The sequence below is a fragment of the Felis catus genome, chromosome A2, assembly GCF_018350175.1.
Source record: "Felis catus isolate Fca126 chromosome A2, F.catus_Fca126_mat1.0, whole genome shotgun sequence".
Classification (NCBI taxonomy): Eukaryota; Metazoa; Chordata; class Mammalia; order Carnivora; family Felidae; genus Felis; species Felis catus.
In genome coordinates, this window is record NC_058369.1 from 141,798,450 (window position 1) to 141,825,857 (window position 27,408).

Consider the following 27,408-nt stretch of genomic DNA (forward strand, 5'->3'; position numbering starts at 1 on the left):
ACGTCTGGACTTTTAAAAAGGATGACAACCATCAAACTAAATTAGACCATCTCTGCCTCTGCCTATTTGAAATAAAATCAACCACAACACATTTTTTCTTACATGAAGGTACACATCCATAAAGTATTTATTTTGCTATTTTGTCCTACTACTACAGAAGCCCAAAATCTGGCATTTAGGACAAAGTTGCAAATAATCTTTGTTATTTTAATTTGTGGAGGAAATTTAAAGGCCAAATATATTTGCATGTGAGATCTGAAAATGAAGGTTTCTAAAATCTTGAGAAGAGTTTTCTGCTGACCTTAATGAAAGTGGTTTGCACTGATTTTACGACAAATAAATACACTGAAAAGCTTCACAGGAGCATCTTCTTTAATTCTTACGAAAGTTCACTACAGAAGACAGATAGTTAATATTGCTTCAAAAGATGACAAATATCTGAACCTGGAAAAAAAAATGCAGCCCAAGGAAGCAGAGTCATTTATGGTAGATCGCACACTAAGTTAATGCCAGAACCAATAAGACATTTCAGTCCAGCTGACTTTTCTCAGTTATAAGAACATTCTGGGCCTAGTAGAGATTTCCACTCTTCTTTGGAATCTCAAGGAGAGTTGCTCAATTTGTTCTTGATAATCATAGTGGATGATGAATTATTATTCTGACACAGCAGATATTCATGCATATGTGTTAAATGAAAGGACAAAAGAGACCACATAAACTACTCAGTAAAATTCACTTTTGAGACTAAAACTATGCAATCAAACGTTCCTAAACTTATCTGAGTTCATGCCTGGTTTTCAAATTTTAGATGAATAATGACTTTCCAATTGATAATTTTCTTTCTTTTTGTTGCTCTTGTTTTAGACTATTTGCTTTATCAGGGTAAGGCAGGGCAAGAGCAAGGACAATTTGGTTTGGGTTTAATGCCAGACTAATCTCATTGAACTTAGGATACTTTTACTCAGATTTATTTGGGATCAAAAGGAGTTGCTCTCTAAAGAGATATATGGATAGTGGCTATACAGCAAAACTGATTAGTATTCTGACATTCTCCATCATACTCATGACTCAAATGTTATGCATCTGATGTATACTGATATGTATACTGATACAAAGTCAGTATTTTAAAGCTTGAAGTCGAAAGCACATCTCTGTTACATGTGTAATTAAAGTTTCTGTTTAGCATTCACAAGCCCCAAATCCATCCTCTTCTCCTTTTGGAAAGCAATTTCAAATAGATTTCATATGGAGGAATAAACAAATCCAAAGTATACAAACCACATACATCTGATCAGAATCAGTGAAACAAACATTTGAGTATTGCAGAAAAGATCTATCAAATGGATTGTTTTCTGCCTATCAAATCCAAAACTGCTAATGTGAAGGCAATGACATATATCAATTATCATAATTTTGTGAGGAAGGCTTAAATGGCCTACTGCCATTTAAGCAGTAAGTGAAGACTTCTAAGATCTAAAGTCACAAATGTAAGTGTTGATTTTGATTATCTCTGTAGCGTGATTTTGATGATTTTTTTTAAGGTGGGAGCAAAATTTAATCATTGAGTTCACAACTAAAAAGGCAGCAAAAATTCCTGTCAAATCTTTTAATATTAAGTTGAACTTCTATTCATCCATAAAGTCCTAACAAAATTAACCTTCTCATCACTAAGGACATAAGAAATAACAAATTCTGCTTAATGTTAAGCTTATGAAAAATATGTGACTTATTTTACATAATGTTAACTTAAAAGCAGCAATTGTTTCCTTGAATTATGCAATACATTGAGAAGCCCAGTGGAATCAAGAGTTTTTCTAAGGAAAATTATGAATTGATACTTAAACTATTTGGGATTTTTAGCATAATTAAAAGTGACAGACCATGCACAGTATTTGACTTATTGGATAGATACTAAATTAGCGATTTTACACAAATTCTGGATAGCCAAAGCATTAGTAATATTCTAGAGTTCTTCTATTTTTCTATCAATTCTCCCTAGAAACATTTGACTAGGTTTTAAAATAATGCCTCTCTTAGTCGAAAAATGCAAATACCAGACACCAGAGTGCTCTTTGCATTAGTTTCACTCTTTATCTTAGAGAGTAGCAACATGTGGTGGAGACTATCATAAATGCTATGCTACACTGAGATTGCTTTTCTTCAGCTGCTTAAGAAAATAACTTTTATTCTGCTAGGGTCTTCCTTGACTGTGCATGAAGTGAATAAAGTTACAAAAACATGTTTATGCTGTAGTCTGAATATGAGTTGATACATGATCCTGCTAGGATTCGGAGAAGTCAAGTCAGGTTTAAAACAGGAAATAGACACCAAAATCCCAAACCGTTAGCACTCTGACTGGTTCTGCCTGTACTATTTGGCATGCGTATGATTTTGAGGGAAGGGATGGTCTTATTTACTGCTGCTATCCCAGTTCTCATCACAGAGCTCTGAACAAGGTAAATGCTCAGTGAAATTTGATCATTGAATATATACATAGACACACAGACTGAACTGGGGTCAAACTGTTGATATACTTTTTTCATGCAACAATAAATAGAAGAATTTTCTAAGTATTCTAAAACATGATCTTTGAAGTTTGCATTATACTCTTTTTTTTTTTTTTTTTAAGGTGATTGGTAATTTATCTAATCAGCATTCTGGGGACATTATAGTTGTTTCCATTTTTTTTTTAAACATTTTTTGGGCATTACAGTCATTCTCAATTTTTTGCAGATCATAAAAGAGGAAAAACTGGCATATAGAGGACAATTTTTTAAAAGTTTTAACTATGTGCCACTAAATAACCTTACAGAAAAAGTTCAACTCCTAACACCATTAGAAGCTATTTTTTTTCTTTTTTAATATATCTTCAGAAAAAATTTCTAACACAAAGATGGGAACACATGAGCACAATAGTTTTTATCATCTTCATTGGAGGAAGGACCTTTTGAAGGTTTCCTCATAATCCCCTAAACTAGAAGAGGTAGACTCTAAATAAACAGTGTAATATCATATTCATCTCTTTATCCACTTAACTCAAACCACATTCCACATACCTAGAATTGTATTTGCAAATTCTTTCTACAAACGAAGAAAATCAAATTAATCATTGCTCCAAGGTTGGGGGAGGTACACAGGAGAATCTGGAGCAGATCAATACCACCAATCTGGACTCTGTGTAAGCGCACTGTAAATTGTAAGGGTCATTCGAATGTACACTATTATTTCTTTAAGTCTGTAATTTTCCATTTAAAATATCACCTACTTCCTAAATGAACTGCCAGGGAACTTAAACAATATTAATGATTACATTTTGGTTTGCCAGAACACTAGTGTTTGACCCACCCACTACAGATTAAAATCAAGAGTAAAAACAAAACAAAAACAATAGAAACAACTCCATTCAGATGAAGGAGGAGCTAAGTAATTGATTTGCCTCTTCCTTAAAATACTGAAATGACTGTGGATGACTTAAAGTTTTCCAAGAAAGATCTTTCAGATGCCAAAGAGAAATTCTCACTTTGGAAGAGGAAAGAAATTATTTTAAGCATCATCTGGTTGACTGGTTTACAGTCTGAATTTGTGAACTATTGGAGGGCATTAGAAAAGTAATAGGTAGAACGTAAGGGTCTTAAACTATTTTCAACATTACAAAAAGCTTTAAAAATTATACAATCACCCATGAGAAATCTGTGCTGATTTCTTACTTTTGCTTAGGATTAGATGAATTCAGTGATTAGCACTAGTTGTATTAAATCAGACCCAGAGGTACATATCAGGTTCTGAATGTCTGCAGAGTTGGCTTCCTTTATAATTAAAGGGAGGAAACTGGATAATGCCATGTGGTTTGACCTCCTCTGCCATGATCTTGCGGGTGTAGTCTTGTCTGAAAGAATTGTCTTACTACCTTAGGATAACCAAATGTTGTATCATCAAGCCTAAGGAATACATGCAAGCCAGGTTTCAGTAAATTTTAAGTACCTAACATGTGTCCTCTTTATAAGAACCAAATCTTATTTTCTGAGGCAGATAAATTATGGTATGCGTCACATGCCCTTTTTGTGATCTTAGAGTAGAAAGCAATTTTGCACATTCAATACTGGAAATTGAGTGCTTTCAAATAGGTGTCAGTTATGGTCTGTGGAACCATAAAATAAGCATTAAAGTAGCTCACCAAATATCCTGGCATAAAAAATGCATTTTGATTTGCATTTAGATTTAACTAAAACCATAGGGACTCAACACTTGTAGTGTACTACATCATTATTCTTTGTTTAACTTTCTGTTACAAGAAGAGACAGGTACATGGAGTCATAGAAGCCCATTCCAAAATTAGATCTTACCAAATATTAACTAAAAACTTTCCTGATGACTTTCCGAAAAACAACTAATACCTAGTCAATGGCACTAAATATAACCACTTCTGAGTGACAAAAACACTGGGAAATCCATAGCTTTACTTGTATTTTAGTTTTAACTGACTCAAAGAAACCGAAGAGACTTTTATAAACAGACTATACTGACCAATAATTTCCGCGTGAAATTTCCCCATGACATTTTCTTCCATCTCTACCATTGTTTCAGAGCTGTGTTTTTTCAACGGAACAAGAATATTTTCATTCTTTTTTAGCGCTTGCACACTGTGCTATTTTCAGATTCCTCCCCTTGTTACTCAGTCAAGCTAGCCCCTATTTTAAAATAAGTATCAGCCCTACTGGTACATAATGATGGATATTTCTCTTGAATTTATTTTATTTCTCTTATTTCTCCCAATAAGAATGAGATATTTGAGAAAATGGGATTTGAAAAAATAAAACTATCCAAAATGACCATCTCAGGAGAGGATTCTTTGGTCAGTTGGTCCACTGCCATTCACTCCATTCCGTTCCCATATAGGTAGCAGCTTCACTAGATTGGGCCTGAAATAACCCGAGGATGTAGCTGTTTCCCTTTGTCACCACTGCAGCTGGGTTTGCTTGGAAGTTAAGGAATCAGCAAAGTAGAATAGAATAAATCTCAAATCTTCTTTGTAAGAGAATAGCAATAAAGATGATCAGTTTTTGTCACCAAAACTTAGTAATACTATCTAATGCTTTATGAGGGTTTCCTACGTGCCAGATTCTAAGTGTTTTACATATATAATTTGATATCATTTACCGGGGGCCCCTCCATGATCTTCTGAAGGGAGCACTATTACTACTCACAGTTTCCAAGAGAAGGTAACCAACTTGCCTAAGGTCAAAAAGCCAGTGAGAAGTGCAGCCAGAGATTGAATCCATGCAGTCTTAAACAACAGCTGAGGGGGACATCCCAGGATCTGATGCTTTGAGAGCTCTTTCCCCAGATGATTATAATATGAAGCCAAGGTCAAGAAGCACTGACTGGTCCAGATTCCATATCAAGGTACTTCAGCTCAAAGGCTTTCAGCATCAGGCAGGTAATACAATGTCTGAAGCAAGCAGATATAGATCCCATACTCTAATTTCTATAATAAAGGTACTAAATCTTATACCTGCAAAGGAATCACCTGTGGAGACTGTTAAAAATGCAAATTATTAAGCCTCAGCCTCATAAAATCTTCATTTGATCTATATCAAAATTATCTTGGTTTTATTTTTAAGCACAAATTTCTGAGTGCCTGGTAACCACTGCTCTAAACTCACCTTACGTGCTAATACATTCTAGTAGTCTCAGATTTTGAGTTGGGCTCTCAAATATGAGATGATCACTTTATTCGTTCTAGAAATATTTCTTGAGCATCTGTTATAAAAAAGGAACTTCTAGGCACTGGGTAAACATCAGGGAACAAATCTAACACCTTCCCCAAGGAGCTCATATGCTGCTAGGGAAGGGAAACAGAGTACAAGTGAACAAATGTATGTTATGCAAGTACAATGGAGAAAAGTCAGTTGGAGGGGGGCATGATGGAATCGAATGGTCTTTTACATGGTCAGGGGTAGACTTTCTGAATTAGGTCACATTGGTACAAAGGATGTGAGAGAGTGAATCATGGAACCTGGAATAGCTCAACAATGTCCAGACTAAAGTGACAACAGAAAGTACAAAGCCTGTGAAGGGGAAGTTTACTGGTACGTTGAAAAAACAAGGAGACCAGTGTTTGGACAGAGTGAGAGGAGAAAGGTCATAATGTCAGGGAGGTAGAAAGGAAATGGATCACATGGTGGTGAAGGCCACGGTAATCTCAACTCTGTGTGACATTAGAAAACACTGGAAAATGACATTATCTGCCTTACATTTTAATGGGTCAGCCTAGCTACATATAGAGGATAGATATAGTTTGTGGGGAAGCTGTAGGAGCAGGAAGACCAACTGGGAAACTAAGGCTGTAGTCCAGGCAAGGGAAGATGGAAGCATGGCCAGCATGGTAGTAGAGGAAGTGGTAAGTAGTCAAAATCTGGACATATTTTAAAGAGTGCATCCTGATGATTTTTCAAATGGACTGGATGTGGGCCATGAATGAAAGAGAGGGATCAAGGATGACTAGATCTAACGTTTGGGAATTTAGAGCTTAGGAAATTTGGCATAGGTAAAATACCCTCCCAGCAAATTCCCAGTTAGTTGGACACCGGTGTGAAGCTTGTTTTACTTAGGACTTAAGCAACACTTCCCATGAAGCACTGAGGGTGAAATATGGGAGTACACATCTTCCAAACGACTGTGATTCATTAAAACCCGTATTCTTCCGGACATTAAACACTAAAAACAAGACAATTCTTTCATTACCTGTAACAACAATAGGAAAAGGTAAGAAAAGCTAATTTTCTCAATGATATTTATATCAGAAGAGAACTGATTTAATACCAGAAAAATATAAGTCTGTCCTGTAGTAATTAATGCTTCTAATAATTCTTGAGCATGTGGAGATACTGGAAACATTTTACATTCATCATTAGTAATAAAAACAAAACAAGAAAGTGCCTCAAAGAAGAGCCAAAAAGTGGACAGCCAGTGGAAAATTCCCTTGCTCTATTTCTTCCACCTGCAGAGTTTACATCCTACCATTTTGGAACAAATTTCTGCATTTTAAAATAACCATCACTACAAAAAGACATTGTTGTTTAGTGTGCCTAGTATAAAAATCCACCTTGTTACTCTTAATATTCAGATAAATAAAAGGCTTGTATCTCCTAATAACTTTGTGAATAAGAGCCATGAAATCGGTCACATTTTCATGTATGAGTTTTGTTCAAAACCCATAGCTTAGGTTTTATAACTATCCCATATGTTAGGGATAATGAATTAATAGCTACTCCTCTCTTTAGCTCTTGTCCTCTTGCCCTATTTCTAAAGATTGTGTCTCATGTCTGTCTTTTATTGTAAACCACATGAAATCCTTTATGGAGACAGACACCATATGAATAATAAATGAATATAAATGTATCAGCTGACTTTTAAATACATACCTATTTTGTACTCTATATTCTGCTTAACCTCCATTCAAGCTTTGATCATTGTGCAGAAATACTTGCCAATGATTCCAAAATTTAAGTAATAAGTTTATTGCTCCTGAACTTCATCTAATGGGAATGAACACATAGGATTCTTAACCAACCAAATAAAAGCCACCACCATGCCTATCCACTGCAAGCTATGTTTTCACGTGACTCACAAATGAATACTTTTGATTTTCAAATGTGTTGTCTTTTCTATTTACTGTTATGGAAGCCTGCAACAGAAAGTCATTTAAAGAGGTAGCTAAACTTGATACAAGTTTTACATTCTAAAAGGACTTTGCCCTCTAATGGAGGACAAAAAATCTGCTGAGGAAGAGAGTCATATGTAAAAACAAATTGGCTTTTATCTGGGAGTTCCTATGTCTTTTTTTTTTTTTAAGTAGGCCTCCTTCCCAGCCCAGAGCCCAATGTGGGACCCGAACCCATGACCCTGAAATCAAGACCTGAGCTGAGATCAAGAGTTGGAAGCCTTACTGAGTGAGCACCCTCAGGCGCCCCTGGGAGTTCATATTTCAAAGAAGGGAACAATCATTCTGAAGGTATAGGAAAAAAAAAAAAAAAAAAAAAGGATATACCATAGATTTAAGGTTGTATATAAAAGGGTACTTGTTTAGAAACTGTTAACAATATTTGATGGAATATATTAACAGATAATAAGGTATTTAACAAATACACGCTCCAAATCTTCAGAATGTTGTGAACAGATGAAATAAAAGAAACTTTTCACTCAAGCTTAAAATGTCTTTCTTTGGTAGTTGTGGACTAGGTTGTTAGGAAAATTCTAACGTAGTACCCTGCAAAGTGAATTCAAAGTAGAGAATAAAAGCAGCACGTGTGCTCACACACACATACGCACACACTGTACCAATGTGCCTTTATGGCCTAGATTTCAAGGGGAAAAAATAGACATTAAGATGTTGCTACAATCCAAAAATAGCAGAGGAGTCTCTGAACTATCCACGTTTCATCGGTTGGAGCATCTGAAGGAGAGCTCCCATATACATTAATGCATTATCCTTATCACTGTAATTGATACCTAACACTTCTCAACCCATCAAAAGCAGTCCTAAATGGAAGGACATTTATCTCCATGTAAGATGACCATCACTTCGAAACCTTACATGATCTCAAATTTCGTAACAGCTTAAATCACTTTCTGCAGAGAAAAATAATACATGGTGCTACTAATTCACTTCCTGGCTGCCAAGGCAAGATACGATCTCACATACCTGAACACACTGGTGACTTCCTGTTTAGTGAGTTCTGATACTATTTCCAAGTATCAGAGGGAAGAGAAGGAATATCACTAGGCCCAGATTTTACTAGCTGACTAGTTCTTTTTCCTGGAGTGGGTAGAAGGCTTTTTGACACCATCCAGAGATCCTGAAGGGCAAGCACAGGAAGAGAGATCTTTATTTCCTCTAAAATGATGCTTTACAACTTTAGGGTGACTCATCATAGCCATCATAGCACCTTTCTCATAATGAAAAGCATTACAGGAGGCATTCTCCTTTCTTACATTAACATAGATGTGTATATATACACATACATAAACAAACATATATATTATGTATACATAAACATATATGTATGTGTGTTTGTGTGTGTGTATATATATATATACATATATATATATATATATGTATGTATATATATTACAATGAGTCTTTTAAAGCATATTTCAAGACAATTCTGTCATGGCAGAGTCCTAATCTGTACTAGAAGTTGGGTAGGACTTCAAAATTCTGATCACCTAAGAACCGCCAGTGGATACAGTGAAACCAGGTCCCAGGGGCTTCAGATTTATTTAAAAGGAAAATAACACCAAAAAAACCCAAAAAACAAAAACACAGACTAAAATAATAACAAAATATTATTATGAATAAGTATAAGGCAACAAAGTCAACAAAATAGGTAACAATAAAAATATAAAATTCCAAAACTGTCACAATAATAGAAACACATAAACAGACCCAAAACCACGACAAAAATAGGTCAAATAATCAGAGAATTCCCACTAAAAAGTTACTTATCCTGAATAATTAAAAACAAGTTTCTCCTATGTGTACTGACATAAAAAAACTCTATAAAAGTGACAAAAACAAGTTGCAGAAATATATTTGTAACATGATGTTATTTTTAAAACGTATATATACACATATTTACACATTCTTAGGGAAAACAGTCTTGAAAAGCATATACCACATAGTTAAAAGTAGTTTGCTTTGGGGTACTAGTTAAGAGTCAGCATTAGTCCAACTTCATATACTTTGTTGCTTCAATATTTACAAATGCACACTGTTTTCATTTTACAAAATTCTGGATAAAAACAAAACTTGATGAAACACATGGCCAAAATTTAAAATAGTGAAAACAATAAGAATCTAGCTATTTCACCAGATCCCAAGGAAAGCTTCCAGAAAGTGTAGAAGAGAATTGGCTGGAAGGAGAGTCACAAGTCGTGACAAACTCATGCTTTAACTTTGGAAACCAAACAGCACAGGGATGGTCCATCCCTGTGACCTACAAAAAGTGGCAGCACGGGACACAGATGGACTCAAAACCTGGGCAGCCGGTGCCCTAGTGCGTGGAGACGGCTTTCTCAGGGAGACAGAGGGGTCTTCAGCTCCTATTTCAACACCAGTCTTTCTATATTCATTCAGAAACAACTCCCGAAGTGCAACATGACCAGGGGTTTAAAAAAAAAAAAAAAAAAAAAAAGAGGGGGAATGATGCATTGCATCTCGGCCTGTCGAGTTCCCCCAAAGAAAGCAGTAAAACGGAGGGTAGGGACAGAGCAAAGGGCGTGTGAACAGTGCACTTCTCATTACTGTATAATCGACTGCCTCAGACTGTCTAGGCTACGCCTTCTCTTCCTCCCACGAAACAGTGCAGGGGTTATAAGAGACAGTCTGGTAGTATCTAATGGATGCTGCAGGGACTGGAAATTGAGCAAAGAGGCTGTACACAAACTATTTTCTTAAATTTATGTAATTTTGAGTCTGACCAGAAAGGTACCAGGATTCACATGGACAATAAAGACGACATGGCTCAAATCAGGGCACAATGAACTACTGTCTACTTGTTGCTCCAGAAATAGAATTCTCCTAGCATTCTGGATTCCTGATTCAGGTATGGCGCATACATCACAGCTGGACAAACACTAGATGTTGACAGAACTCTTCTTGTTTGTTCAAAGCTAAAAAGTTAAAAAAGAAAACAAATGATGACAACGTGGGGGGCTATTTAAAAAAAGAAAAGAGAGAAGTGACCTATCACTGTAAAGACTCATATGAGGCATCTGACTTTGATAACTTGGAGCCAGCACTGTGACCTGCCCTACCTTCTGACCTCTCCTCTTCTGGGCACTTCCTGTAGAGAAAATGGCTCTCTCACCTTTGTATCCTCAGTATACCATTGGTACTGAAATCTATTCATCTATACGGTTCTCAAAACTTTTCCCTGAAGATGTTTTTGAACCAAGTGATTACATCCCCCCAAAAAGCAGCATCAGCTTCTTTCACCATCTCCAAAAAGCTGATAATTCAGTGATGAGAGATGGGTAGTTAGGTTGGGGGATGGGCTAATTTACTCAGGAACTAGAACTTGGAGTTATTGGGGCACTTGGGTGGCTCAGTCGATTAAGCATCCAACTCTTGATTTCAGCTCAGGTCATGACCTCACAGCCTGTAAGTTCAAGCTCCACGTTGGGCTCTGGGCTGGGCATGAGGCACTGTCAGTGTGGAGCCTGTTTGGGATTCTCTGACTCCCTCTCTCTCTGCCCCTCCCCTGCTTGCTCTCTGCCCCTCCCCTGCTCTCTCTCTCTCTCTCTCATAATAAATAAACATTAAAAAAAATAATTTAGAGTTATTATAAACACAGGAAATCAGGTATTTGACCCTTTTTGCCAATAAAATGTTAAAAGCTTTTTGATAGGGTAAGAAAATGTAACACTGACTCCCCTCATAATCTGCTTCCAATGTCATTTCAAATATTTAAGAGAGGACGCAGTTGTAGAAAACCCATGCTAGCTTTTGCCCCAGCATCCTACAGTGGTTAGCAGAGCAGCCTCTGAACACAGATTACCTGAAGGTGAGTACTGACTAGCATATTGCGTGAACTTAGTGAAGTCAGCTTATCAATCAAGTTTTATCAGGAAATCAGTTTTATTAGGAAAATGGGTTTTTATGAAACTCAAATATATGTTGAATGCTTTGTACAGTACCTAGTGTATAGACGGTCCTAAATATCTATTATAGTGACATTCCTGCTTTCTTTGCCTCCAATCATGTCTCAACTCAACACAGGGCAAACAAAGAAAACAGCTGAAATATGTGCGTTAATTTATTCTTCACTGATACTGAACTAGGCAGATCTGTATGTCTTAGTCTTTACCAAATAATATACATAAATCTATACATACATACAAATATATGGAAGTATTTGTATAAAACTGAATATTCATGATTTTAAACTTCACAAACACTGTCAGGTAAAAAGTGGACTATGATACTGAGTTAATATCTCATTTTGTGTTCAACCTGAAATATAAGTACACATTACATAAGACTATTAAAAAATGGTAATATAAGTCACTAACATTATAAATCTGACTGCTTTATTAGATCGAGGTGGAATGCAATAACTTCATGTAGAGAAACGAGCAATCAAAAGAACATAATTCAGGTCTTAAGAAATGGATTTATCCTAAATTGGTCAATAGTACCGAGAAAGCAATTCTGCCACGTACACTTAAAGTAAATCATTCCTTTAAGTATGCTGTAGCTCACTCCGAAGAGCACTTCTCAACAAGAGTGCTTGTTTAAGCAGATCCCTTTGTACAAAACAAAACAAAACAAAACAAACAAAACAAAACAAAACAAAACAAAACGACTCAGCTGCTACACCCCTCACACTCAGTAAAAGCTGAGTAATTTAATATAAGGACATTTTCTAACCCCATACCTGTGCTAAAATCATTAACACTGCTGATACAAAAATCAGGGCAGGAAAGAAGGCAGGCCTAGGATGATGGCTGGCAGAGAAATCAGTGGCTGACATATGGAAAAACAAACTTAGAGCAGGATAACAAAACAGCTTCTCTGAAAGGGCTGCAAGGGGTAAATGAAAACACAGTCCTTACTTCTTCCACTTCTTCCTTTATATCCCTAGCAGCCATCATACTGGAAATTTTGAGCAACGGGACCATTTTTAACTTACCCACAAGTAGGCATTTGGTAACACAATGTCTATTTGCCAAAAGAATTTTAAATTGTGGTTAAAGTGGAAAACAAACTATACAGCTAAATCTTTATAATAATCTCACAGAAAATGATGTTTTCTAAAATTATAGTATTTTACATGTGCTAAGCTAAATGACAATATTAGATTAGATCTTCCGCAACTGTGGTGTCAAAAATCTGATAGCAAATCTGCTGCTCTGTTCCGCTTGTGACATTATACGACTTGATGAGGCACTCCAACCATGGGTATGCATCTACAGATGAGAAAAAATGTTATTTATGCATTAAAACTAAACAAATATCTCTAAAATAGGTAGCTGAGCATAATGATTAGCCAGAAAAATTAACATATTTAATTTAGCTGGAGAAGTAAATAAAATACACTTACCAAATATATTATTATCTACCCTTCCAAATACACACTGGGTTCATGTTATTATTGTGTAACAATCCTAACTAATCTTTTCCCCCACAGGACACAATAATCAAATGTGGAGTTTCCCAAACGTCTGATCGCAAAGGTAGCAGCCATCTCATTCCCATTCTTTATTTCTTTTTTTTTTTTTTAATTTTTTTTTTTCAACGTTTATTTATTTTTGGGACAGAGAGAGACAGAGCATGAACGGGGGAGGGGCAGACAGAGAGGGAGACACAGAATCGGAAGCAGGCTCCAGGCTCTGAGCCATCAGCCCAGAGCCTGATGCGGAGCTCGAACTCACGGACCGCGAGATCGTGACCTGGCTGAAGTCGGACGCTTAACCGACTGCGCCACCCAGGCGCCCCTATTTCTTTATTCTTTATTTCTGCTGATTGCTTACTGACCTCCCCAGGTGTTTTTTTTTTTTGTTTTCTTGGTTGACTGCAAAGAAAGTGAACCCCAAGTTCACATCAGCTCAGGCCCTTAACACCTGTCTAGCTGAAACTCCCCATCAAGTTCCAAGCACTTAGTCCAGACAATGCAGATGCTATTCCCAAGCTCTGATTATGACCACCATAAATCTATTTAAAACTTCTAGAAAAGTTTCTTAGCGCTTCTTCAAGTTCAACTTTGAAAGATACTTAATATAGTCAATCTTGGCAAGAGTCGAGCAAGATAGGCACTCTCCTCTACTGCTGGAAGAACTATAAATAGGTAAAAATATTCTTGAAAAGCAATCTGGCAGCATGTATCAAAAGCCTACCAAACCCATCCTTTTTGATATGGCAGTTTTATTTCCAGAAATCTGTCCAAAAGAATTGAAACTAAACATTAAAACTGACACCAAATAAAAAGTGTGTAAATTAAACCTTGTTAGGATGTATAAAAGCTATCTTTCTGGAACTGTTATAAAATGCAAAGACTGACCAGGGGAAAATAGAGTCTGATTAAAAATAACCTGTAAGGGGCACCTGGGTGGCTCACTGGGTTAAGTGTTCGACTTTTCGTTTTTGGCTCAGGTCATGATCTTGCGGTTTGTGAGTTGGAGCCCCGCATCGGGCTCTGTGCCAACAGTGCAGACCCTGCTTGGGATTCTCTATCCCTCTCTCTCTGCCTCTTCCCTGCTTATGCTCTTTCTTTCTCTCAAAATAAACTTAAAAAAAATAATAATAATAACCTCTAAAAGGTAAACTGACAGCAGCTAAATCTGCAGCTGGTAAAATTTGTTACTGATGAAAAATTAATAGTGTCAAACTAACTAACTATGAGAGGGATTTGCAAACTTCAATGTAAACAGAAATAATGACCACAAAAGGAAAACTCAGTGGCAGTAGATGGAATCAATACAATTTGATCTGAAGATCTGGTTGATTAATCAAATGTTATCCAGAGAACAACTAAAGTTGATAAAAATAATTAGTAAAATAAAAACGCATAAAATCTGAAACTAGTTAATATTAATAGAACATTTCTGAATGAGGGGCACCTGGGTGACTCAGTAAGTTGAGGTCTGACTCTTGATTTCGGCTCAGGTCATGATCTCATGGTTCATGGGATCGAGCCCCATGTCAGCCTCTGCACTGACAGCTTGGAGCCCGCTTGGGATTCTTTCTCTCCTCTCTCTGCCTCTCCTCCACTCATGTTCTCTCTCTCCCTCAGTAAATAAACATTTGAAAAAGAGAGAGAGAGAAAGAAAATTCATGAATGAATTACACTGGCTGTATGTAGTCTGTTACAGAAAAATGTTTCTTCTCAAAATTTCATCTTTGTTGGTATAATTTCAATGAAAATGCTTGTATACATAAACATCGTATCAAATGTGCTTGTGATCAAGCAAAACTGCCTCCTTTTGTTATATTTCAAAAATATTTTCTAAATCTTTTCATTTCAGGAATTATGATTCTTACCTATCTTCTCCCTGCCAATGTCTTCATGAAAAGACAAATCAGACAATAATTTACTTAGTACTTTGTAACAGTATTCAGATTTTAAAGTTTTTCAAACCTCTATGTCTACAGATTGAATATGTGCTAGGTAGGTATTATTTCAAGAAAAAGAATGAATGAGATTGTTAAAATATTCGTGCCTACCAATTTTTGTTCCTGAAGGACAAAACATGCCCATGATCATTTCCATACTTTGCTGCAGGTCATCATTGATGAGGATTTCTGATGCTGGGATCTGGAAGAATTTGTCCTTAAAAAAAAAATTATAGGAGAAAATAGGAAACTATATTAATCTTTTTTAAAAGCCATAATTAATATAAAAGCATTTCAATATCATCTAATTAAAATAATCTAGACTATTTCACTCTGTGAAGATTGTAGACTTCATAAACTAGAGTTCTAGTCTAAACTCTAAAATCTGGTTTACTACTTTAATCTAAAAACAGTATTGATAATATATATATATATATATATATATATATATATATATACATGTACATACATATATACACACACATATATACATACACATATATAAATATATATGTGTATGTATATATGTATATGTGTATATATATAAATGAAAGTAAGAATAGTAATTAGAAAAGAGTGAGGCTTATCATTCTTTGTGTACAGGAAAAAAATCTAGTGTTAAATTTAAAAGAGTATAACGTATAGTGTATATTTAATTTTCCTCTCCTCGATCAGATTATAAGTTATACTTTCTTAAAAGAAGAAAGGGATCTTGTTTGCTTTTGTTCGCTGCTAAATCCCCATCACATACAACAGTATCTGGCACATAGCAGGTGCTCATTAAATATTTATTCAATAAATGGACCAATGAACTGTTTTGGCAAGAGAAAACATTCTCTCAAACCTACCCCAGATTGTTTCCCAACGTGTGTAGTAAACCAATTTGACCTTACTGCGAAAAGAAATCTGGTCTTTGCCCTTGGCTCCTGGAAATCACCTCTAAGCCCTTGGAATATCAGGCCTGTTAGGAATGTCTTTGTCCTACTAGCTAAGTCTATCAGCGTGATTTAGGGCACACAGTTTGGGGCATGTGGTATTAGCTCGATCTCTGGAAGGACTGAAACCAGATGAGCCTATGGGCTGTCTACATGTCTCTACATGATGGAGCCCCAATAAAAACTCTAGCCACCAAGACTTGGTGAGGCTTCCCTGGCTGGCAGTACCGCTTGTGTCCTGTTTCACATCACTGCTAGGCTGGTAACGCTGGCTGCTACTCCACAGCAAAGGGCAACTGGAAGCCCCATGTCTGGAACTTCTTGGACTCTGCCCTACGTACCTCTTCTCTTGGATGATTTTAATTTGTATTCTTTAGGTGTAACAAACAATAATAGCAGAATAACTTTCAGTAAGTTCCATGAGTCTTTCTAGGGGATTATCAAAACTAAGGTGGTCCTGAGAACTCCCAAACTTAGAACTGTTGTTAGAAATGAGAGAGGTTTGTGGATAGCTCTCTAGCTTCGTATGCTATAACCATCTCTCCTCCAAAGTAATTTCATTCCCTCTACTACGGAAATGTGGAGACTCCAAAAACCTGGTAAAATGCTGCTTAGACAATGTCCAGAAGGTGCAGCCATACCTCTGCCTTTGGCTCCTGGAGTAAAACTTCTGAAGACTCTCTCCTCAAATTCCTATTCTTTGATTTTTCATTATTTGGATATTAAATTTACAGAGTCAGATTGGAACAGGATAAATATACAGACAATTCAAGATTTGTGTGCTTGCATTTTCTTTGTTCTTCTAAGTTGCCTTAAATCCTCTCAGTAATAAAGTTGGTATGAATAAACATGTTAAAATCAAAAACATATTGTTAGTTAGAAATATCTACGCTCCCTCTGTTACTTACAGAATCCATGAGATAAGCTTCCAGTACCCCAGTTCCATCATCAAGAATAAATGTCATTACAAACACATGTTGAAGGGGTACAATACCCAGCACTAGTGAAGGAAGAAAAGATCAAACCATATGAATCTTCTATTCTTTATGATCAAAGTAAGATAAAAATTGTTTTATGATGTTAATTTTGTTTACTAAAATAATTTGAGATAAAAAAATATACGCCTTTTGTTCTCTAGTAACAATATATTAAGCTCATTTAGCAGGTTCACTTTGGAATATTAAACCATACCTATGTAGTGACAAAGACTCATGAGCAATTCTACCTTTCTGATTAAATATTAATATAAGGTATCTTTATAATGAGTTGATAACTTGATAGAAAACACAAAAACGAATTCATGAACTACAGTTCATCACGTTAGCCACATGAAAGACAAAATTAAAATACCAGAATGTTCTAAAAAGAATAGCATGTGGCTCAATATTTATGATTTTGTAAAATGTTTCTCCCCTTTATATTATAAACACAAGGATCACGTATGTTAAGAGATCTCATCTGGTTGAATGGCCAAAAATGTCAGAATACGGGATTTAATAATTTGGTAAGATGAGGAAAAAGAAATTGAAGAGATACTAAATTATACAAAAATCCATGGGTTAAAATGTTACTTTGTGTTTGGAAATGGGAGACATTTATATGTTTAAAAAATGAAATACGGTCTTTCGTTTGTGGAATCCATATTTAAAAGGATTAACTAAGGGGCAAATAGAAGAGTAAATCAGCATACAGAGAAATGAATTAGAGCACACAGACATGACAAAAAGTGGTTAATACAGATGAACTGATTTTTAGGATTCTAAAGGTCTCAATAGGTTAAAACTGAGCTAAAACCAAGAAGGGCGAATGTAGAACCTACTCTGAGGGACCACACAAACGAAGAATTGCATTTTAGAATGGGATGAGGAGACCAAACGGGATAGCAAGGGGCTCACATGGCTGGTCCACAAACACAACAGGAAACAGAAGTACCACAGAGCTGGATTACAAAAGAAAGAAAACAAAACCAAGTATACAAATAACTATATATACAATAAAATTTTCAGGCTAGTAGAAGCAAAGTGTCCAATTTTAGAGAAATAAAGGTTTTCTTTATATTCTGAACTGGCCAATATTTGTAGCCCTATTTGCAGCTTTTAAGGGCAAACTTTGAGAAGAGCATTGGTAAAGTGAAATGTTTACTAAGGAAGAGAAACAGAATAGTAAGGAATGTGGTGAATACCAAATGAAGTGAGGGTGCCTACTTGGAGAAATAAAGACTCAATGAAGGCATGACAGATATCTTCAAATGCATGAAGCTGTTGATCTTCTACAAGACCTATACTCTAACTCTAGTAGATAGAACGTGGGCCATGTTAAAATTTAAGTAGGTAGATTTTGCTTCACTGCTAAGAACTACTTAAAAATTAAGGGGATATGTTGCTTTGCAATGTAATGAGTCCCCTATCACTGAAAGAGTTTTAAGCCAAGGCTGGATGATCACAGTTAAGAACAGGTTATAAAAAGCTTCTTGTCGTTCCAACTAAAGATGTGTATTGGGTGGAGAGTGTAACAGCTGTGTCTAAAATTGTTTTGAATCCTAAGATACTATGAACTGGAGGAATTTTTCAGAATCTGTATTTGTGATTAATGATTAACACTAAAACAAATTACTGAACATTAAAATGTGAGCAATGATTAAAGATACTGGCAGATGCCTGAAAGCAAGTTTTCAAATACGTTTAAACTATGTTATGCTCTTATTATAATCACCGTGAACAGTTTTGCTTAAGTAAAGTTAAACGTTAGCTCAGTCTTTGTCTGGTTTTACTATATCCACAAACACTGAAATATAATCAGTGAGATCACCTTACACAAAGACAGTTGCAGTTGTAGAACACAGAAATTTAGCTAACCTTCCGCCACAGAAGAAGGAATCCAAGGTGTTTTATCAACGAGAGAATTTAGATTTTGTATTGGTCTCAAAGTAGAACACTGTTTACATCTGAAATTAATGACAGAAAAAAAACCATACAGATTTAAAACTAATTTATTATTATAACTCATTTAATTATAACTTACCTTTGCTGTTCAAAATGCACAGTTTAAAAAGTTAATTATTAAATAGTGTTGCACCTTCCACATTATAACACACATATTACAAACAGAATTATAAAAAAACAAGATTTTTACATTTGAAACAATCACAAAGATAGTATGGTTCAGAATAAACAACGCTAAGTTGAGAATAAGAGAAAGGGTCCAGATCTAGATTGTTAATTAATTTGGCTGATTTCTTAATTTGGTAAAATGAAAAAAATTAAAGAGATTATCTCTAAGGACTCTTTCATTTTATGGCTCTTTGATAACAGCTAAGGTATTAAATAAATATAACCAATACCAGAAAATTATTCTCATTCAAGAAGTCAGTAGTAGCCAGACTTTGGATAATATATTCAGTAAGCATGTATTTAGAGGTTCATAGTTTATAATGCCAATACTATACTTATCCTTCATAATATAAGTCAATCTGAAACTACACAATATACTAAGAATGCACATGATTTAGTATAGGTATTCTGCTTTGTTTATATACAAACATACTTTAAATATAAGTAATTATTTTTTATTATATATTATCATAAGATTAGGAGATGCTACTAAGAAAATATACTTGAGTAAAAATATAAAAAGAAATCAATGTTCAAAAGATTTACGTAGACTCCTTTTCATTTGTAATCTGCGGAAAAGTAGAGGGTACCTATATTAAATATTTTCCCCTTCTAGCCTTCAAATACATAGAAATTTATTCTTTAAGAGAAAAAAGCATGGAGAAAAGACAGTCTCTTTAAAAACAGTGTTGGGAAAACTGGATAGCAACATGCAGAAGAATGAAACTGGACCACTTTGTTACACTATACCCAAAAATAAATTAAAAAATGGATGAAAGACCTAAATGTGAGACAGGAAACCATCAAAATCCTAGAGAAGAACACAGGCAGCAACCTCTTTGGCCTTGGCTGTAGCAACTTCTTACTAGACACATCATCAGAGGCAAGGAAAACAAAAGCAAAAATGAACTACTGGGACTTCATCAAGATAAAAAGCTTCTACACAGTACAGGAAACAATCAACAAAACTAAAAGGTAGCCTATGGAATAGGAGAAGATATTTGAGTCTTCTGATATTGAATATCAGAAGACATATCTGATAAAGGGTTAGTGTCCAAAATCTATAAAGAACTTAACAAATTCAACACCCTAAAAAACAAATAATCCACTGAAGAAATGGGCAGAAGACATGAATAGACACTTTTCCAAAGAAGGCATCCAGTTGGCTAACAGGATCCATGGAAAGATGCTCAAAATCACTCATCATCAGGGAAATACAAATCAAAACCATGATGAGATACCATTTCACACCTGTCAGAATGGCTAAAATTAACAACACAGGAAACATCAGGTGTTGGCGAGGATGCAGAGAAGGGAAACCCTCTTGTACTGTTGGAGGGAATGGAAACTGGTGGAGCCACTCTGGAAAATAGTATGGAGGTTCCTCAAAAAGTTAAAAATACAAGTACCCAAGACCAGCAATGAAACTAGTAGGTATTTACCCAAAGGATACAAAAATACCAATTTGAAGGGGCACATGTACCCCAATGTTTATAGCAGCATTATCAACAGTGAAACCACGAAAAGAGCCCAAACATCCATTAACTGATGAATGGATAAAGAAGATGTGGTATATATTACACAGTGAAATATTACACTCAGCCATAAAAAAGAATGAAATCTTTCCATCTGCAATGACATGGATGGAGCTACAGAAGTAATGCTAAGTGAATAAGTCAGAGAAAAGACAAATACCATATGATCTCACTGACGTGTGGAATTTAGGAAACAAAACAGATGAACATATGGGATGGGAAAAAAAAAGAGAGGGAAGCAAACCATAAAAGACTCTTAATGACAGAGAACAATCTGAGGGTTGATGAGGGGACGTGGATGGGCAATGGGCTAAATGGGTGAAGGGTATTAAGCAAGGTACTTACTATGATGAGCGCTGGATGCTATATGCAAATGATGAACCACTAAATTCTACTCCTGAAACCCATATTATACTACATGTTAATTAACTATAATTTAAATAAAATTATGGGGAAAAAAAGGCAATAGAATAAAGAAATATTACTTCCTTAAAGACTAAGATATTAACTTTAGACATCGATAAAACAAGTATGTAAACTAAAAATTAAGTATATAAATTAAAATTTAAGGGTAACAAGTAAAAATTAAGTAGAGATTTATTATTTCCAAAGCAATAAAAGACAAAAGAGGGGAAAATTAAGAACATTTTTATAAATGAATCCAATAGAAGATTAGAGGAAAAAAATAAGCTAAATAATAACCAAAAAAGGGGAGGGAGATGAAAGAAGTAATAATGGAAGTGGAAAACAAAATAAGATGTAGAAATAAAACCTAAATATATCAGTAATGAACATATTTTAAACTTATCTACTAAAAAACAACTAAAATCTAGTCCTATTTATTTATGAGACTTCCTAAAATAGAACACAAAGAAACATGAAAGCAAACCAGCAAAAGAACCTCAAAATGTAGAAAGCAAACACTGACCGAATTAAAGATCACAAACCTACAACCACAAAGGACATTAAGCACAGTCTCTAAGAAGTGATTAAACAAAGTTACAAAGGAAAAAGAAGTTTTGAATATGATTAACAAGCTTGTCTAATGGACACAAGTAACCACTTTTAAAGACTAAACACAACTATTAAAGAATACACGTTCTTTTTAAAATATAGGCAATATATACAAAATCTGAACAAACATATTCTAGGATACAGCAAAGGTAAATGAATCTCAAAGATCATTATGAAGTGTATCAAGCGATTTGGTTAAAAAGTAATCTAACTAAAATACAAACAAATGTAGCACCTAAATTGTGTGCGTGAAATTTTTAAAACACACAGCTAAGTAATTCATGGGCCTAAGAAGATGTCACAATGAGAAATTAGAAAACATTTAGAAGTGACAAAAGAAAACCAAAAAACAAAAAACTACTACATATCAAATCCTGGGTTAAAGCTATGGCTATTTTCTCAGGGGAAAAATTATGGACTTAAATATAAATATTAAAAAATATACTAAAATTAATGAATTAAGTGAGGTATGCATTCAATTAAAAACATTTGAAAAAGAAAAACCAAGGGAACCTAGGGGCACCTGGGTGGCTCAGTCCACTGAGCGTCCGACTCTTGATTTTAGCTCAGGTAAAGATCTCATGGTTTGTGGGTTTGAGCCCTCTGTCAGGCTCTGCGCTGACAATGGGGAGACTGCTTGAGATTCCTTCTCTCCCTCTAACTCTGCCCCTCCCCTGCTCATGCATACTTGCTCTCTCTCTCTCTCAAAATAAATAAATAAACTTAAAACAAAAAAACAAAAAAAATGAAGAAATCTAGAAAAAGTAAATGCAGAAACTAAAGATAAGAACAATAAAACAACAGAGAGTATCAACAAAGCAAAAGCTAGTTATTTTGGCAAAAAAAAGTTAAGGAAAAAAGGTGCAAATAATATTAAGTGGATTCAGGAATAAAGTAGAAATTTAAAAATCATCAAAAGTACTATGAACAATTTTATGTCAATAAATGTAAATTTACATAAGAAATGAAACTCTAAAAAATTCATTAATAAAATAGATTCAAGAAATAAAAAAAAAACATAAAAGATGTATAACTGTTAAATAAACTAAAGCATTAGTTTAAAATTCTGTTTACAAAGAATCAGGTCCAGAAATCTGAGCAAAATAACTAAAACCTAAAGTAAAACCTTTAAGGTTTTATAAGCATTTTAATAATTTGACTGTATTAATATTTTACAAATTCGTAAAACAAAAGAAACCATAAAGTTAAAAAGGTACAAGAGAGAGACTGTAAATTTCTTGAAATGCATGTCTACTTCTAGCTCCCAATATATCCCGATATCTTCCAGTTCCTCAGTGGCAACTAATCTGTAACTTCGTGGCACAGAAATTTTGGAATTCAATCACTTAACTTTTACTAGGATACAGCTCTAAACCTTTCTCTGTATTAGTATCTAAATCTTTGTGAAAGAAAGCAAATGAATATTAACCTCTGGGCCAGCCTTATACTTAGCACATTGTTGGTATTTGATATATATGCTATCAGAAGAATAAAATATATACCAGAAAAATCTAGAATCTTGTACATATAAATTGGTATTCTAAGTATCCACTGAATATATAGCAACTAGTAGGATAAAATAATAATTACTCCTAAGCAGTTATTAATTCTCAAAATTCCCAGATCTGAAAGCATACCCATAGTGATGTACTTTTCCTTGTATAAGGAATGGTACTGAAAGATCAAGGACTTCCAGGTCTTCATAGCCAGATCTCACAGGAATTACACTATGAAACTTATTTGCGAGTTTGTAGATTTCACCGAGTGTTCCTCCTATGAACACAGAATAAATAAATCCTTCAAGTAGTACAAATATAATGAAGGCAAAATTGAGTGAGTATTTAAAGGAACACATGAGGTATAGTAAAAGACTAAAAGGACTGAAAGAAAAATACAATGAAGAATTTAGAGGATTAATACATTTATTATAAAAAATAATAATTTGTAAACTTAGTATCCTGCACTGATTAAAGAAACCACTACACAGAAATGCTGAGACTTGAGCAAAATAGAAGACTTGTGAAACTTTAACCATCTTCCTAAATTTATACAAACTGCTCTTTTATGCTATAACACTTTGGTTTAAGTATTCAAAAGAAAATAAAATTGAGAGCCAAAATATAAGAGGATTCTCATTATTAAATTTGCTATATACTAATAATGTCTAGGTAAATTAAGTCTTGAGTTTGAAATAAGTCTTTTAGACTTCCAGGTCAACATTAAATTTATATATAGCTGCGAAAAGTTTGTGTAATTACAATTCATGTATAGTGTTTGTTCACTTTTCCTAAAAAATCATTACATTTCTAATTGTATGACACAGTGGCCATGAAAGCCATCACTAGCTGAGAAGAAAGAGTAAGCCCAGGGGTGCAATACTACTAGAAGGCAGGATTATCTAGAATAACTCAAACCTACTGGTTCCTTTCCTGGTGTATTTTTCACCTACACTGAGCATTCCTCCTTCCTAGGGAAAGAGAATATGATTTATAAGAATACTTTTGTGTATTTCCTAATACTTGTAACATTAAATTCAATTGTGGAGGGAAAGCACTCCCAGCACAGCAGAATAAGGACGTCCAAAAATACACTGCTCCATACAAGGAAAAAGAACACTGGCAAAAACTGTCAAATTTGACTTTTTTTTGGAACTCTAGAAATTAACCAAAGCCTTGCAACAATCCAAGGAGTGTTTATTCAGAAAAAGCAGATAAATCTTGGTAAGAACAAGTTTTGTGGTGTTCTAAGCTGCCCAGCTCCCCATTCCTCTTTCCACAGCTTTGCGAAGCTGGAAGCCACAGTTCTGCCGTGTCGCACTGCAGTTAGGTCCTTGCCCCTGGATAGGGTTATAATACTCAGAAATATGATAAAATAAAAATAGCTTGCATTTTGATGAAACCCTTTTATATTTTAAAGTGCTTTCAGATATATTTTCACATTTGGGTTTCGTCAAAAAGCTCTGTAAGTCAGTGTTATTACTCTGGATATATTTATTTGTTCAATAAATATTTACTGAGAGCCAGCTGCATGCCTAGTGTCCTACCCTAGGAGCTAAAGATACAAAGATTAAAATGAACATGGATCCTAGTTACAGTCTAGTAAGCAAACAAGTCTATAAACAGATATAATACAAATACAATACAGGAAGAAAAGTGATCTACTGAAAGTTCATACACTATGCAATAAAAACCACTCAAATCTGCCTTGAGAATCAAGAGTGCTTGGTAGGTGTAGGTGTTCATTAAATATTTCACATGAATTGTTGAGTAAAGGGAATTATTAAGTTACTTATGAACATTAGAGCAGAAATTCTCAGGAGAATAGCAACGGAATGGCAAAGAGGTACAGAGAAATACCCTGGGTTTAGGAATTGCCTCCGGTTCAATATGGCTGGAGGGTGTAATGGAAATTGAGGAATGGCAGGAGGTGAGACTGAAAGTTTGTGGGATGAGTGACAGGATCAGGAGCTAAAGGTACTTCTTCATTCAAGCTTCTTTTGGACCCTCAAGGTCAACTTGGCTTTAACACAGAATTCTCTGGGAGGCAGTTCACAGGAGAACACTAAGGTGTACTGGATATCCTCCTAGTTGGCCCTACAAGGACAATACTTATAGAAACTGATAGTTTCAAAGCTTTGTTTTATTTTTAGGGCATACGAATAGTCTTACTCCATTTTTGTGTGTGTGCATGTGTCTGTGTGCTTTGTTTTTATATCTACTTACTGGTAGAGATTCCAGTATTGCTAATGGACTAAGATGATACCACATTTCACTCATCAAAGTGGACACATTTTTTAAAGTGCTAGTATATGATGATGAAGATGGGGGAACAGATAATCTCATATGCTACTAAAGCATATGAATACTACGACAGCTTTACTGGAAAGTAACTGGGCAACATTTACTTAATTCTTTGTGCCCCCTCCCACCCCCCAATTACATTTCATTCAGGGAGAAGAAACTTCATCACAGAGTTAATATGTCAAAAAACCAGAAACAATTCAGTTCCACTTACTACCTGTAGTGGGGAAGATCCACAACTTCTCTATGATTCAGTTTTCTCATGTATAAAAAAGAGCTTACAATAGGACCAAATGAATAGGAATATTATCATGGTTAATTAATACATAGAAATTAAAATCATTTCTGGTATGCTGTAAGTGTATTAAGAGATGTTCATGAAAGGATACCAATGGTCATATTCATATGTATTTACATATATGTATTTTCTAAAACAGGTACATATTACTTTTATAAATAGAAAAATGTCACTAACAAAAATGATCATAATCCACTATAATAAAGATTAATTCATTTATAAAATTAAAGATTTCTCTGCAAATTAAAGATGATGTTTTCCTTCTATTATAGAATATTACTGAGGAAGAAAAGTCTCAAGGAAAATTATGAGACTTTAAATTTGGCATGGGGAAAAATAAGTTTATATGTGTGTGTGTGTGTGTGTGTGTGTGTGTGTGTGTGTGTATTAGATAAATATTAAAATTAGTGAAAAGTGGAAAGGAAATGCAAAAATATGTATGACTCAGTTTCTTCCTTTTAAAACCTGTCAAGTTATCTTTACTTGTTTCCAGGGTCCCTTCCTTGACCTAAATATCAATAGCTGACTCTCATTTTTTTTTTATTTTTTTTATTTTTTATGGAACAACAGTGACATCCAGAGGCCAAGGTAACAACAACTGTACATAACAAGCAGCCTCCTGATGAAACACTGCTCGACAATGAGATTGCATCTGATTAAGATTCTATCCGAATTCAACAAGATAGACAAATGCAAACACTTGAATTCAATATATAATTTCCAAATGTAATTCAGATTAGTTTATATGTGTGTATATATATAGATTTAAATCTATTTGTTATATATAATATATTCTATTTTATGTAATTTAAGTTAATAATATTTTGACTTTGTATGTCCTAGGTTGCCCCTAAAATATATTTAACAATCATTAATCAGAGAAAAACACAAGCAAAAGCTATATTCTAATAAAACAGTAACTTAAATACCTTACCTTCTATCAAAATCAGGCAGTCACTTGAAAGTGGGAGAATACCATTATTTTTCACAAAATGAACAGCTACTTTTCGTTCTCCTTGATCTTTAGTGGTCCACATTTTAGAATCATATAATGATGTATTTTGTAGTTTAGTATCTGGGATTTTAGTTGCACCCTCTTGTAAAATTATATCCAAATCACCCTCATGTGGAACTTCTTGCCTAAAATCATTGACAATGAAATAATACAAAACAATTGGTATAAGCTTGGAAATTCAAATTTAACAATTATCCAATTAAGACAAATTTGTTTACATGCTGATGCACCAGCTACTTATTTTAAAATGTGGAAATAATTCACTTTGCAGATTAAATGACTCTTATTCACAGAAAAATATTTGATGATGCTTCACAACTAAGTAGATCCATATCATAACTATATTAACTGCTAGCAATTTCCTTATCTGGTTTTGTGATACCAAGGATCCTATAACTATTTCTAACACCAATTCATTCTCCTCTGTAAGGAATGTTAAACTTCTCCAGGGGAGAAAAAGATACAGCTTCCTGTTAAATATCCACTTACCACCTAAGTAATCTCTTTCATAGGGCACCCACTTTACAAACCAATACTCCTTTCAATTCCTTTTAACCTAGACTAATAATTTTAAAAAGTCACGTGG

General features: G+C 34.7%; 1 protein-coding gene and 1 long non-coding RNA gene across 5 annotated transcripts in view; both read right to left on the reverse strand.

Moving 5' to 3' along the window:
• Nucleotides 1-354: 354 nt before the first annotated feature.
• On the reverse strand, nt 355-11,215 carry LOC123384011. Its single transcript, XR_006594494.1, has 2 exons — nt 8,705-11,215; nt 355-5,449 (listed from the first exon to the last, which is right to left on the reverse strand). It is a non-coding gene; the product is annotated as an uncharacterized LOC123384011 (long non-coding RNA).
• Nucleotides 11,216-11,622: 407 nt separating this feature from the next.
• POT1 (protection of telomeres 1) overlaps nt 11,623-27,408 on the reverse strand; it is an 80,820-nt gene continuing 65,034 nt past the window's right edge. For all 4 annotated transcript variants that reach the window (XM_006929342.5, XM_006929341.5, XM_006929343.5 and 1 more), the window contains 6 exons: nt 26,742-26,947; nt 23,347-23,482; nt 18,906-18,994; nt 16,959-17,050; nt 15,227-15,332; nt 11,623-12,972 (listed from right to left, as the gene is read on the reverse strand). In XM_006929342.5, the coding sequence (XP_006929404.2) occupies nt 12,860-12,972; nt 15,227-15,332; nt 16,959-17,050; nt 18,906-18,994; nt 23,347-23,482; nt 26,742-26,947 (742 nt within the window). In that variant the 3' untranslated portion in view covers nt 11,623-12,859. The remainder of the gene's footprint in view (nt 12,973-15,226; nt 15,333-16,958; nt 17,051-18,905; nt 18,995-23,346; nt 23,483-26,741; nt 26,948-27,408) is intronic.